General features: G+C 39.4%; 1 protein-coding gene across 1 annotated transcript in view; it reads left to right on the forward strand.

Annotated features, from left to right (window-relative positions):
- The window catches only part of CNTN5 (contactin 5), a 1016845-nt gene extending 1002857 nt beyond the window's left edge, over positions 1-13988 (forward strand). Inside the window, exons 22-25 of the mRNA XM_074372920.1 lie at positions 260-446; positions 871-983; positions 6896-7064; positions 11245-13988. Coding sequence (XP_074229021.1) covers positions 260-446; positions 871-983; positions 6896-7064; positions 11245-11348 — 573 coding nt within the window. The 3' untranslated portion in view covers positions 11349-13988. The remainder of the gene's footprint in view (positions 1-259; positions 447-870; positions 984-6895; positions 7065-11244) is intronic.
- The last annotated feature ends 600 nt before the right edge of the window (positions 13989-14588 follow it).

Raw genomic sequence — 14588 nt, forward strand, 5'->3', positions numbered from 1 at the left:
ACCAGGCTGCAAGGTGGCCCTTCTCCTGCTCTCGCTGAGTCCTGCTGAGGTGCTGCGGTGCACACAGACCATTCGCGCAGTGGCTGAGACCGTAATTTTGGGCCTCATCAGTAAGACCTGCTAACTGGATGATGCAGGAGGAGTGATTTTCCCAGGGAGGGGTTTGAGAAACATCCAAAAGAGGGGCAAAAATGTTCCAGCAATCATAAGCACAAGGGAAGCTTCAAAATTAATCTGTCCTGCGATAATTTTTTGACAGATCGGTTATCGGAAAGACATGGAACAAGAAGATGCAGCGGAGACCGTCAAAACTAGGGGGAACGAGTCGTCCGTCATCCTGACGGGATTGGAAGGAAACACGTTGTACCACCTCACAGTGAGGGCTTATAACGGAGCTGGATATGGGCCGCCCAGCAGCGAAGTGAGTGCAACCACCAAGAAATCCCGTAAGTGACCTGGGCTTTTTGTTTGTTTCAGACAAAAGGGAAACATCTTTTAAGATCTCTGAAAGCCACACGAGGTACATAAAAAGCGGCATAGGAGAGGAGTTCTGATGCACAGGCCTGCTTCAGTGCTTAGATCTGAATTCCAAAACTGGCTCAGAAAATTTTGCATTCACGGTAGATAAAGGCTATCTTCCTGTGAAACGGGCTAAGCGATTTTGACATAGAAGGGAGATAAAAGGCTTCAGGTTCAAAAGCTCAGCAGAGTAGCTGTTAAAACGACTCTCCTGGAGCAAAACCCTCCTTGTCTGACTGTACCTGGAAGGGAAACACTTAACACAAGGGAAGCCGGAAATGCCCACGAGGATTTAAGTGAACGAGTGTGTTTAAGACTCCTTGTCCACTCACAGTGGCTTTTGTTTTGCAGCCCCTAGCCAAGCCCCTAACAACCTCAGGTGGGAGCAGCAAGGCTCTCAGCTTGCTCTGGGCTGGGAACCCGTCAGACCACTAGCCAACGAGTCTGAAGTCATGGGCTACAAGGTCAGTGTGTCTTCACTCTCTTGGGTAGATGCTGATCCCGAGCATTGTTACCGCGAGGCTGTGCAGTTAAAAAGACATAAAGAGACCTGTTCACATACTTGGTTTTTTCGCAATCGTTTTTCCACCTCTATCTTAGAAGGGGACTTCCTGCCTTGGGGAAGCCAAGGCAATCAAAATCAGTTTCAGCTTCACAAGGTGCCGGAGGGGAATGGGTAGGAAAGACAACTACAGTTCGAACACAGGGTGAAGGTGGCTCCCTGAAGCAGTGTTGGGACAAGCAGAACCAAGGCAGACAGTCCTGGCAGTCCCTCCCCACAGACTGGCTGTCCTGGCAGATGGAAACGACGGAAACACTTAGTGTGAGTACAGAGACTTTCCATTAGCAAAGAAACACAGGAAGCAAAAAGAATACTAGGATGAGCACAGGGGACAGAAGAGAGACCCCAGGGAGAGACAGCAGGCTCCCAGAGAGACACCGCGCTTCACATATGGTCACTCCGCTGTGTGCCAGCCAGAGATCTGGAAATGCAAAATCAGACAGTTACTGTTTTTGAAAAACAACTTTCATCTCTGATTTTAAAAATATATGTGATCTATGCATTGAATTGGCTGAATTTCAAATGCTTCTTCCATACCATCCGATTCTATTTCTCGTCTTAAACTCCATACAGAACCATTAGTCGAATCTTTTTTATAGCCAAATTTTTTAAGATTTCAATGATAATCTTTAGACTGAAAAACATCAGTTCATTGGCTGTTTAATTATCAGAGAGGGTAACACAACACTTTGTAAAGTGCTAAACTTCTGAAGCTCAAAACTGAAGAGGTTATAAATGAAGTATTTTTTTAATGTAAATAATTGCCATCAAGAATACCTTAAAGCATAGACCAGAGCACTTTGTGTAGGCTGTAATCAGTGTAGATCACAGATACCCCCACACTTAAACACTCAAATCTGTGTCCTAACCCTTGGGGATATTGAATTTGACCTTCTGGGGGAGGACAGTTGAGCCATTTTCTGCACCCTTTCCTCAGTCCTCTTCTTTCCGTTCCCTTCCCCTTGTCCTCACAACTTGGACTCTAAGGCAAATAAATAGATCCTTCAATGATTAAAGGTAGAAGTCTGGCGAGAAATGGTGACCGACCACCCAAGAACCAATCTAACATCATTAGAACCCTAGCAAACGATCTCCCAAACTGGAAAGGTGAACAGATACGAGGCAGAGCTAGGTGAAAGTGTATGGCCACCCAGAAGAGCCACTGGGCTTTAGGCACCTGTCAGGTGAGAAGGGAAGGTACCCCACGAGCTGGAGGATGCTTGAGGCTGGGCATGGGTCCCCAGGTGGGATGACCCTCCTCTTTGCTCACAGCTTCCCCTTCTGTCTCTGTCACTGCTCTCCCTTTATATGTGCCTGTCTCCCCAACCAGACTATACGTGATTGAAGACCAGACTTCTCTGTCTTACCCTCTTATCCCCAACACTTCTGGAGTGGGTGAATAAATTAATTAATTAATTTTGACCCAACTAGAGGTATTTTAAGCAACTGCTCATAAGTGTATGTTATCAGCTGTGTGTTTTTTCTAGCACCACCTTCCCCTTTGTTGTGATGTAGTGGGGAAAAAACACTGGCTTCTGTGTCAGACGGACTTAAGCTGGGTAGTCTTGAGCTGGTTGCTTAACCTCAAAGAGTTTCATTTGAACTTCAGAATTGGTAAAAATAATAATAATAACACATGATACAGGATTCCTTTAAGGATTAAATAAGATCATTTGTAGAAAAGGCTTAGCAGATGGAAAGCGCTCCCTGAAAAATAACCGCCATTGTTCTTATTGTTGTTATTGGAGAAGATAACCTGGTTAGGTGGGATTTTTTAATATTTTAAAGAGAAATTGATCTTTAAAAGCTGCCGTCTAGTTGTGTCTCAGTGAAGACTGCACACGCCATCTCGGAAGACCTTGTTGCTGGGGGAAGAATCACTAACATGGTCCATCTTAGTTGTATAAATAATGCCAAGTAGACACATATTGACAGAGGATTTTTTTTCTTTTATTTCCTTGAAATGGTTGCACTTCCTGAGAAGGAAAAGCTGGTTCTTAAGAAGGGGCTCTGCTGATAACAAATGGAGTGAGACCGCAAAGCCTGTTCTTTTGCTGATAAACGTTGTTAGAACTTCTGATGGACGGGCTAGTCCCTCATAAGGGACCTACTGGCAGGAATGACACAGAGGGCCCCGTGCGGGAAAGGGGACTTTAGACAGATGACTGAGGCTTAACACGGAGGCTGGTTTCTCCTGGGAAGGTCTGCTTTTCACAGGGCCAGTGACTAGGCTTGAAAGCTCCTGCTGACGCAGACCCAGTAGGACAGGAGTGTCATTAGAAACAGTAGCTGTGAACATACACTACAGAGCTGGAGCTCAGAGGGCACAAGCTTGGAGCCCCCTTCTCTGAGCGTGACTTGGAGGAGACCTACTTCAGCCAAGAAAGGACAGGATCTTCACTGCAAGAAAGAGATGTGCCGTCTGGAGGGAGGGGCACACAAACAGAGTGGCCAGGGCTGAGCATGACACTCCGAAGGAGAAGACCTCTTTGATTCCTCCTACCTCCCAAAAAACAGCTGCCAGACCAAGAGTGAGCCATGTCTTCTCAAGCATAGTAGTGTATGGCAGTCAGAAGATTAACCAAAGTAGGGACATGTCGACACACTCATCTGTTCTCTTCCCATGAGGTAATCTGAGGTAGGCTGGACCCACTGAGACCCAATTTGCTTCTTGGGATTCTTGGAAAATTTGCCATGGAGGACCTCCCGCTAATCGGGGCAAGGGAGCGCTTCTACGGTTACCTGCCATTATCAAAAAAAGAAGTAAATTTATTTTCACTATTTGTCTTTGACAAGTTAGTTTACTTTTACAAGCAAAAGGGATTTTCTAGAAATATACAGGGTATGTAAGACTGAGAGTGGAAACCAGGAGTCAATCCCTGAGGTTTAAAATACAGGCATTGTGTATTTTATCTTTCACATCAAGTCCAGTGTAAGGTGGATGAATTCAGAAAAATCTTCATCTAGAAATTTTCCAGTTTAAATGACTGAAAAGTGATAAATATGGAGAAAAGTAGATTTTGTTCCTTGGCCCATAAATAATCTACTAAACTCTTCCTTTTTATGGTTAAGATATTATCTACAGGATTCAATTTATTCTCAAAAATAAACCACAAAAGTAACAGAAGCTAATAAGATAAAACAGCAGAATTTGGAATTAGACCAATCCATTTTTCTAAGAAAGACAATTTTCTTTAAGCCTCAAGACAGCTACCATCACAACTGCTAATCTATAAATGTCCAGATTCTCAAAGTCCTCCCTGGCCTCCTTACTGTCAATAAGGATTTCTGACATGTCTTGATAACTCCTTAACCTTCTCATATTTCTCATTTGCATTCATCTTTTCTAAGGCAGGATTTTTAAATGAGTGAAGATTCTCTAAATCATCTAAGACTAATCATTAATTTAATGTATCTTTTCACTTTGTATCCCTCCTTACTGGCTCACAGCACTTCATCTCCCTGGATGGACTGGTAAAAGCCACATTTAATCTCAGACTCCTTTTGCTACCATTAACTGATCATTTCTTGATTTTACCTTTTGTTCCCAAATCTCAACTGATCCACAAATTTTTCCTCACCTCTGGATTTTACGGCAACATTAGACATGCATTACTGGCTGCATTTTTCTTTGTCATAAGAATTGTAATTTATTGAACCACAATAACAATGTCCTCTAAAATAGTCACTCCCCTGCCAACCCTCACCAATTTACATACTTTTTCGTTGCCATAAATTTGCTTTCTAATTACCTCATGTCGATGAACAGAATCCTAATTCATTATGCTGCTACTGTCAAAATGAGGAGCATAAATTCTGATACAGTTGTCATTTTTTTAAAGCCAAAAGAATCTGCTGTAGGCATCCTTTGAGAAGTTTTCCCAATGCCCCGAATCTTGACTAAGCATCCACTCTGAACATGGCTATAGCATCAAATACGTTCCCTGTCACGGTGCACATTACATTGCATCGCATTGTTTATCTGTCTCCACTATTAGACTGTAAGTATCACGAGGGCAGGAACCATGTGGTCTTAGTCTCTGATGAATCTCCGGTACATGGCCCTGTGCCTGACCCCTGTGAGGTGTCCAGTAAAATGTTTGAGAATGCCCTCATCACTTGGCAACCACGTTGAAACTATAGCATCCTTCACTATCAGGATTTCCGTAGACAAAAACTATTGCACATATCACATACTTTTACAGAGACGTTACTTCTCTCCCAAGACCTTGAAGTGAATGCAAACGCGTGAAAGATAGAGACAGTGAAACAGAGGGAGCCTGCATTACCAGAACGCAGAAGGGAGGTTCAAGTACAGGCAGGCTTCAATATAGAAAAAAAAACTGCTTTGTAAAAGCTTTTTTTTTTTTTCTTGTATGTCAGTTAGTGCAAGTGCAAAACACATTTTTAATAAGAGAAACGTCTTCTAAGGGTCTGTCCCAAGGCAGCTCATCGTTTGCAATGCAAATGAAATGCTGGCACTGACACTGAGCAACAATCACCACAGAAGCAGCTTTCTCTCATTCAGCTTGCCAAGCGCCGGGCCCTGTGCCGCGTGTTTCACGTGCATTTTCCTAACAGAAGCATGAAATAGGTGTGTTTATCTCTAGCACACAGTCCAGGCACTTGAGACAGAAAGGTTAGTAACTGGCTCCGGTTTGCTCAGACAGGAATGTGTAGGAGATGGGGTTTTGGTTTTGTTTTGTTTTGTTTTGTTTTGCCGGAGACTGTGTGACTGCAAAGCCATGGTTCTCTCCATTCTGCAGAGCAATCATAATACTAACAATTATTGTTCTTAAAAAGAAAGCATAAAGACAATGAAACTGAATAAAAACACACTTAAAATCTTAACTGTTGCTACTTGACTATTATACACACACAAAAAAATTTCTTGGGGACAAATGAGTAGAAACAGTGTCATACAGAGAAACTCTTCTGAGCTGATCACCCGAATACTTACTTTCTAACACGATTTCCCCATAATTAGCCATATTATCCTGTAAAGAGCCTGTACCCTCTACAACTTTAGTTTTCTGACCTATAAACTGGATAATTCTGTGTTCTAATCTGTAGTTTCGGAACTCTGTTTGCCATGAATACGTGTTCAATTCCAGTACCATGACCAGATGTCAAAAAAGCCTTAACTTTGCTGCCGGCGTCTCCAAATGCCAATTCACCAGAAAGCAAATGCAAAAGGAAAAATAATATAATTTGAACTTTTCAGCCGTCCACATTGTTAAGGATTTATTATGGACGTATTAAACAAATTTTCTTTTTACTCCTTTCAAACAGTTTGAAGATGACAGCTTTGAAAACTCCCTCAGGATAATATTCATTTCAATAACCAGGAAGAACAGACTTTCAGAGATCAGCCCCCTCACTACCTACTTCGCCAGCTTCAGTTTCTCACTACTGCCAGACGTCTGCCCTCCATTCCACACCCTAATGCTCTGCTTTCTTAATGCTTAGATGTATTTTTTTTAATCTTCTCTTATCTCTTCCTAGAATCCTTCTCCCCGCTTTCTTCAACTGGTGAACTCAACTTATCTTTAAATACTTGGCTCTGCATCCCCTTCTCCTAAAAGCCTTCCCTAAACCACCAGCTGGGTTTAAACCCTCTCTTGTGCATGTCCACAGCACCTGATGTATACTTCCAGTGCTGCGTGTAACACCTACATCACATCTGCTTACATATCTGTCTAAACTGTAAGCGCCCCGTGCTTAGCTCAGAACGTGACGTCCAGAAGGCAGTCAGTGAACATTTGGAATCCTTGACCGAAGAGCAAATGTTTAGACGTCTGTTATTATTCCCAGGTTTTTTACAGGCAAGAGGGCCACAGCAACAGTCAAGTTATTGAAACGCAGAAACCTCAGGCGGTAGTGCCGCTCCCGGAAGCTGGCGTCTACATCATTGAAGTCCGAGCATACGGTGAAGGAGGGGATGGGACAGCCAGCTCCCAAATCAGGGTCCCGTCATATTCAGGTACGTTTGGACCTAACAGACTTAATTTGATAACCACTCACAATGTTAAGACGGTATAAAAGGCATCAGAATTAATATGCTGGATCGCAGGGTTCAGAGAGTTTGAAGGTTCTCTGTTGTCTGATTGCTAAATCATCCTCCAACTATTATAAACCAAGGCAGCCTGCCCACAGTTGTAGAATTTCTACAAGTCTAGAAAAGAATGAACGTTTTCACCAAAATATCTTTATTTGTGAAATTCCTCTGACCATCTTGATCTCAGGCAGTGCCTTGCTGGCCATTTGGGCTTTGCAGTGTTGCTCTCAAACCAGTCTTGCACTAGGTTAACATACCTGCTTCTCTGCTGTCGTGATTGCCTTTATCATTAGGTAAGGGAAGCTAGGGACAAAGAATTTTTAAATTAAAATCTGATTATGTTGACTGATAGCAAAATAAATTATGAATTTCACTGAGCATCACTGTTCTGGATTTTTTCCCCTTTTTTCCAGCTTTATTGAAATATAATTGAGATACAATATTGTACAAATTTAAGGTGTACAATGGTTGATTTGATATACTTACGTATTGCAAAATTGTACACCAGAGCATTAGCTAATATAGCTGATATCTCCATCACATCACATAACTGCCATTTCTTTTTTTTGTGATGAGAACATTTAAGATCTACATTCTTAGCAACTTTCAAGTATATACGACAGTATTATTAAGTATAATCATTATGCTGTATATTAATCCTCAGAACTTATTTGAGCATCATTGCTATTATTAGCAATATTAATAATTTCTAGCTTTTAATGAGCCCTTACTATATGTCAGGCGTGGTCATAAGTGCTCTACATACATCATCTTATTTAATCTTCGTAACAATCGTATGACGTAGGTGGCATTATTCCTGTTTTACAGAGAAAAATTAAGTCACTCGCCTAAGATCACACTGTTACCAAGTGGAAGAACCAGGATTCAAACCTACTGCGATCATTATTACACTATCAAGGGAAAACTGATTAGAGAAAGGGAGATTTTACAAATAAGGAGGAAAGTAACCACATCAGTGAGGCAATCAAAAAAGAAAGCAAAAGATTTTATTAAATATGCAAATCTCCCATTGAGACAATATTAGGTGATTTTTGGTAAAGCCTTGTATAAACATGTTTAATGTACATTTAATTATTGGGTAATTATAAGCATTATTTATAGAGCAATCATCCTCTAATGGGAAGTATCTGATAATATTCGTAGGACTCTGAATGTGGCTTTATTATATTCACTGCATTGCTCAACTTAGTTAAGACCAGAGGCATTTCTTATGAATTTTAGTGATGCCATAAAATGAGATAGAAGGAAAAGCTAGTGGAGAAAATAATAAGACAGACTGTAACTTTGAGGAACAGATATTGACATAATACATGGTAAGTAAATTCTTGCATAAAAATACAAGACAAGATAAAACACATTACTGGGACAATCGATAAAATATGAATAATGTCTATAGATTAGATAATATTATATCAACAATAATTTCCTGTTTTTAAAAATTGTGCTGTGGTATATAAGAAAGTATCTTATTTTGGGGAACTGAATATTAACGTATTTACGGGTAAAAGCACATCATGTCTGCAACTGATTTAAATGGTTCAGGAAAATTGTATCTATAGAAAGAATAATAGAGCAAGAAGATAAAACATAAACATTTAAGGAATCTGACTGAATTCTTTGTTTTATTCTTACAATGTATTCATGTATCTAAAATTATTTCAAAATGGAAATTTGAAAATAAAAATCGTAAGTAAGATACAGAACATCTGACTTCTTCAGAAATCCAGGTGAAAAGACCTGAGAATTTAAATCCATCGGGGCCACACAAAAACTTAACACACTGTATGATTCATTTATACAATTATAGTGTCGAGAGCAAGAAAGCTAATAATGTCTGCATTGTTCACATGTTCACAATTGAAATGTTCAGATTTTCAAGAGGACATTGAAGGATTAAAGATTATTTCTGAAAAGTGAAAAAGATGATGGCTGTCTTTGCTCGATTCGTAAGTCTCAAGTTTCTAATAACCACAATACCAGGAGCATTTGCTGAACTCTGGTCATGTTCTCGGCATTATGCTCAGTGTTTTCCAGACACTGTTTTTATCTTATCCTCTTAGCAAACTTATGAGTGAAGTATTTTATTATTCCCTGCTTCTCCAGGGTTCCTTTCAGCTCTACCACAATCAGATTCTAAAGTCTGGATAATATCAGCCCCCCAGCTTGAAAGTACTTATAATCACCTTGATCCTCCCATTTATATATTAATTAATTTGTAACTTCCATTCCATAAAAAAAATTGTCAACTTTTATGTTTTAGTTAATAACACTTTGGCCAGTTCAAGCCATTTCCTGAGTTTTAATAAAGAGAAATCTCCTGGCATCATTTATCTTAGACCCACAAAACAGGAGCAGTGATTGGTTTCATTCTTATCTTTTTCCAAAAACCAAAAGCCTAAGGAGTTGAATGACCTGCTCAAGGGAACTAGCTAGTTAGTTTCATATCTGGGCTAGGACTCAGTTCAGTGTTTGTTGGTGTTTGTGTTTTGTTTGGTCTTGCTATGCAGAACGAGCATGTTTGCTTTGCTGAGTCTACATGGGATTTGAGAGATAGACCCTACTTAGCATTCTGAAAGGGCGATTTTTTTTTTTTTTTTTTTTTGGTAAAAGTGTCATGTAAGGTGATTTAACAAGGATGCAGCCACTCTCAAAGAAACAGAAAGAACGTTTTCACAGTTCTTATTTATGAAACATGCACAGACCACTCCAGTGAGGCTCCGTCATCACGCCCTTCTTACAGCTCACGTGTGGCCGTGCACTTCACAATGACCCCGTTTTGTACAAGCTGAAATACATGTAGCATTCTCCAATATGTTGATTAACAGGTTTTTATTAGTGCCTTGGCTATAAACAAATTTGCAAAGGAAAGATTTGCTGCTCTGAGTGTGTGTGTGTGTAGTTTACCAAGCAAAAGATCCTTCAGCTCTTAAATAACCATCTGGAAAATAAATGTAGACTCTATCCTGTAACAAAATCACACCCAGAATCCTGTTACACCCAATCTGGCCAGAGAGGATAACCTGAGAGAAAGATGATTCTAAGAATTGGCTGGTACATTTTACTATTATTCTATCATTATGGTTTTATTCGAGGCCAATGATTGTTTTAAGACAGATGACATGTAAGAGCATTTCTTTCCACTAATCCCCTAGCTCCATGACTTTAACCAAGTTCTGTAATCTTTCTAAACTTCAGTCCTATCTGCAATACAGGGATAAATAGGAGCACTTACTGCATGGAAATGTTGTGAGGATCGAATAAAATCATATGTACAAAGGGCTTAGTGCAGTGCATGGTATACAGTAAGCATTCATTAAATGCCAATCATGATGATGACCCTTCAGAAGACTTCCGGCTTGAAAAACCGCTCCTCAAGTTAGATCTCAGGGTGGTTCTTAGTTTGTGACTTTATGGTGCTATCAAAACTACTTCAGAGTAATCCATTCGAATCAATGAGTTTAATCAGGTGGTTACCCTATATATTAAAAGCATACAATGCTTTTGTCTCAAGAAGGAAAAACTTCTTCTGGGTGGAGGTGAGAGTAATGAAAGATGCCTCTTCTTTGCCATGTTTGGCATGAGAATCTAGAATTTATTTAAGCCTGCTCAATTGAAACAGTCAAATCAACCAAAGATCCGTATGGAAATTAAATAATATTTTATTATTAAATTTTAAACTTTACTTAAATAATTAAATTATGAATTCTTTTACCACAAACTTTGGCTAATATTTTTTTGCTCCATTTCCTGAACTATGCACTACAGATATTATTTTATTTTCATAACTGGAATTTGGATGTTTTCCATCAGTGCATCATTATTGAAAACTATGCCGAATCTCCTGATTAGACGTATTTGTTCAGTGTGACACAGCCTTTTCAGCACAGTATTCCATGTACACTTCTGCCCTCCAGATACTGTTTAGGAATCCCAGACAGCATCTTGTTTCATGAGCGTGGAAAGCTTTCATCTGAAACAGGGTTAATGGTGGATTCATTTGTCTTAACATGCCTAAAAAGAACTCTTTCCTAACTTAGGCAAAACCCAAGTAATTTTGTGCCTCTAACGCTTCTCTTTTTCACAGGTGGGAAAGTCACTAGTGCTCAGTCAACCCTGCACAGTCTCTCCCCGTCCTCATCGTCAGCAACGTTGCTTTTGGCACTGATGATTCCTTCGGCCTCCTGGTGAACACAGCAGATTTCCTTTGCTTTGCTTTGCTTTAGCTTGATAACAACAGTCTGCAGAAGGTAGCGGAAGTGAGACCCAGGACCCTGAAATAAGCGTTAAAACCTTGAAATGACACATGGTGCCCTTATCAGAGGTTGGAGGGACAATTGCTTATCCATCCAGTTTCTCTTTGGTTTTTTTAAGTGGAGACGACAGTTCTTGGTCGAATAAAATTATGCAGGTTGTATGTAATGCTTTTTTTGTAAGCAACGGTAATTTCTGTCAAATGTATTCTTTACTTTTTCAGTATGTTGGAATTGGACTTTCTATCCGATGACCCTGAGTGTGTGCCATCCATTTGTTAAGCAAGAGGTCTCTAGCAGATCTGTTTCAAACACAAAGTACAAAACTGAGAATGAAAAATTTGCTCAAGACGCCGAGTCTAGTGTGTTTCATTTTTCCTTTGACTGACTCTTCCAATTGACAGACCAGCAGGAGATATGAAAAAACACTCGAATTGTGTGGCCCACTGCAGGATAAGTACACAAAAAGTTTATCAAAAAATATTGTATGATTGTATAGTGAAATAGCAAAATTTGCCAGTAGGCTATTCTGTATGCACCCCTAGAGCAAGTTATTAGGGTAGGGAATAAGCCATTTACAGTAGTGCAAGGCAAACAGAAGGCGAGTCCAAATGAATTGAAATGCTATTGTTTTTCATCAGGTACTATGTCACCTAGCTGCAAATATAGTAAATGTTTATTTTTAACAACAAAAGATAATTTAAAGCCACAAAAAAAATATGACCGCTAAAAACTGCAGACACTGACATGCTGCCAAGGGTGCTAACTTGAAAATAAAGTGAATACGGGACAGAGCTTTCCCATTTCCCCACCTACTGTCAAAACAGGAGTTGAATTAGGCCCAAGGTTTTCTTCTAATTGGAAATAATTTTACAGACAATGCAGATTTGTTCTGCAAGTGATTATGCATACATATAGTCCGTGGATTAAAATGCTCAAGCATAACAAATTTTGATTTTTTTTAGACATTTCCATGAATCACAGGCCATTCATAAAATCTTAGCAACTAGTAAAATAAAGAGGATCTCTTGGATACATTGATTTTTTTTTAATTAAGCTGCTTGTGGGAACGTGGCCTCAGCACAGGGGCTCAGCTAGTCCAGTCAGCCATACACTGCTTGGGAGGTAATATTGATTGACTATTTTGAGGAGTCAACTGGAACCCAAGTGATCCTAGATGGTCGTTGGAAAGGGGGGTGAAAGTTTCCTGTGTGATGATAGTGTACAGAAGTTCTCATGAGAATGTGCCAGAGTTCACATTACACCCAAGATGCCTGAATGGACGGTTATTACAAACTCATAAGCCAATAAAGAGCCTGGAGAAACTATCATTTTATAGGTGTTGTTAATATGTGAATAAAAAGTAGATTCTTTTCTTTTCCTTTATAAAATCTAAATCTTTAACAGCAAGCAAAATGAAGCAATATTGAGCTCAAACTGCTGGCTCTAGTGGTTAATCCTTGTAGAGTCAGAAGAGAGACTGGAGTTTCTGTTCTGAGCATCCTAAAAGATGGGCTTCAGAGACACAGGACAACTGTTTGTGTTGATTGCTCATTCTCTTTTGGGGGCATTATGCCCAAGACACCTCTAAACAAAGAAGAAGTGATTTAAAAGACTATTTTAGTTAACAGCTTATTGCAGCAAGTTACCACAGCTGGTGAATATTGAACCTGAGAATAATAACAACCTAGTGGCCTTCCTTAAGCACTTCCTGTGGAGTGGGAGAGGCTGGACTTTGCACACAGAGGGAGGCTAACTGTTTAGCAGGCAAAATATGAGATCTCCCAAGTATGGTACAGATTGCAGAAGCAAACTGTGCACCTGAAAAAAAAGATGCAGCGAGAATACTAAAGGATGGGCAATAATTATTACTTCATATTTAATGAATCAAACCATTTGCTTCACTTTCCCATGGTGTTTCATACTAGACTTAGTAGACTTTAAGAATTGAGTTATTACTAAAACTTATAAAAACAAAGCCCAAGAAAATATAATGCCAGTATATGGCAAATTCAAATTAGCCAACATTTCCAACTACTTGATGGATGATGTATATTTGACAGAATATTTAATTATAGAATGTCTGATGTTGCATTCTTATAGGAATCAGCGATATGGGATGGTTTTATGCAACGTGCAGAGGATATGCATTTTGCATCATAAACCTAGGTTTTCGATGTTTATGTACTTACGTTACACACTTGTTACTTTGTAGAAAACAGAGCAGCATCCCTTATCAAAGTGCATTGTACTGAGTGAGCTCTTTCTGGGATGGAATAGTAACCTCACAGTCTTAAATCACTAAAGAGGCTGTATTTTTGTATGATGTTAGTTGAACTATGAAGAAAAAAAAGACTCCTCGTAATTAAAAAAAATCATGAAAGTGAATGTTTTGCATACCCAAATGAAGGTACTGTGGACCCCGTGTCAAACCGTTAAATATATTGTATACAATCTGTATATATACTATATAAAATGGTATATACCCTGTGGAAGGCACAGTCAGATAATGGTTCTGTGTACTGTTCTTGTAACATTAGATCTTTTTAATAAATAATTCTCTTTTTATTGACTTTTATCTTCTCTCCTGTCAACTACCTGAATAACACGATTTATTTTATGCAGACCACAATATGCTCAATATTTTGGGAGTGTTTTTGTGCTGAAAATATAATTACGTTAGGACTCTACACGTTGCTATGATTTCAGGTTCAAAAATCTTCATAGAGATCCGTGGTACTTCCAACCGGAAAACTGGAAGCTGTGTGAAAGGCTAAACCAAGCAAAGAAGCAAGTACAAATGAGATAAATTCAGAGTTAAATTCATGGTTTACTTCTTCTCAGGAAGAAGACATCACTAAATGTGTTTTGTAAAGAGTTAGTTCAAAACATACTTCTGCTTTTTGGGGGAATAGTATATCCCAATCTATACCAGGTACAACTCACACAGACAGAGTTTCTGTGCTCACTCTTTTGTGCTCCCTGAACACCATGTATATGTCTCTGTTGCACCAGCAGTCGTGTGATGTTATAATGATTTGTGTATAAATGTTTCTTCTCCACTATCTAGGTTATGAGATACTCCAAGGGAGACGATATTATATTCTCTCACCAGTGCCTAGCATAATACCTAGCGCATATCAAGTGAGCAATTGATTGGATTTAATTTAATGCTGGA

The sequence above is a fragment of the Camelus bactrianus genome, chromosome 10, assembly GCF_048773025.1.
Source record: "Camelus bactrianus isolate YW-2024 breed Bactrian camel chromosome 10, ASM4877302v1, whole genome shotgun sequence".
Taxonomy (NCBI): domain Eukaryota; kingdom Metazoa; phylum Chordata; class Mammalia; order Artiodactyla; family Camelidae; genus Camelus; species Camelus bactrianus.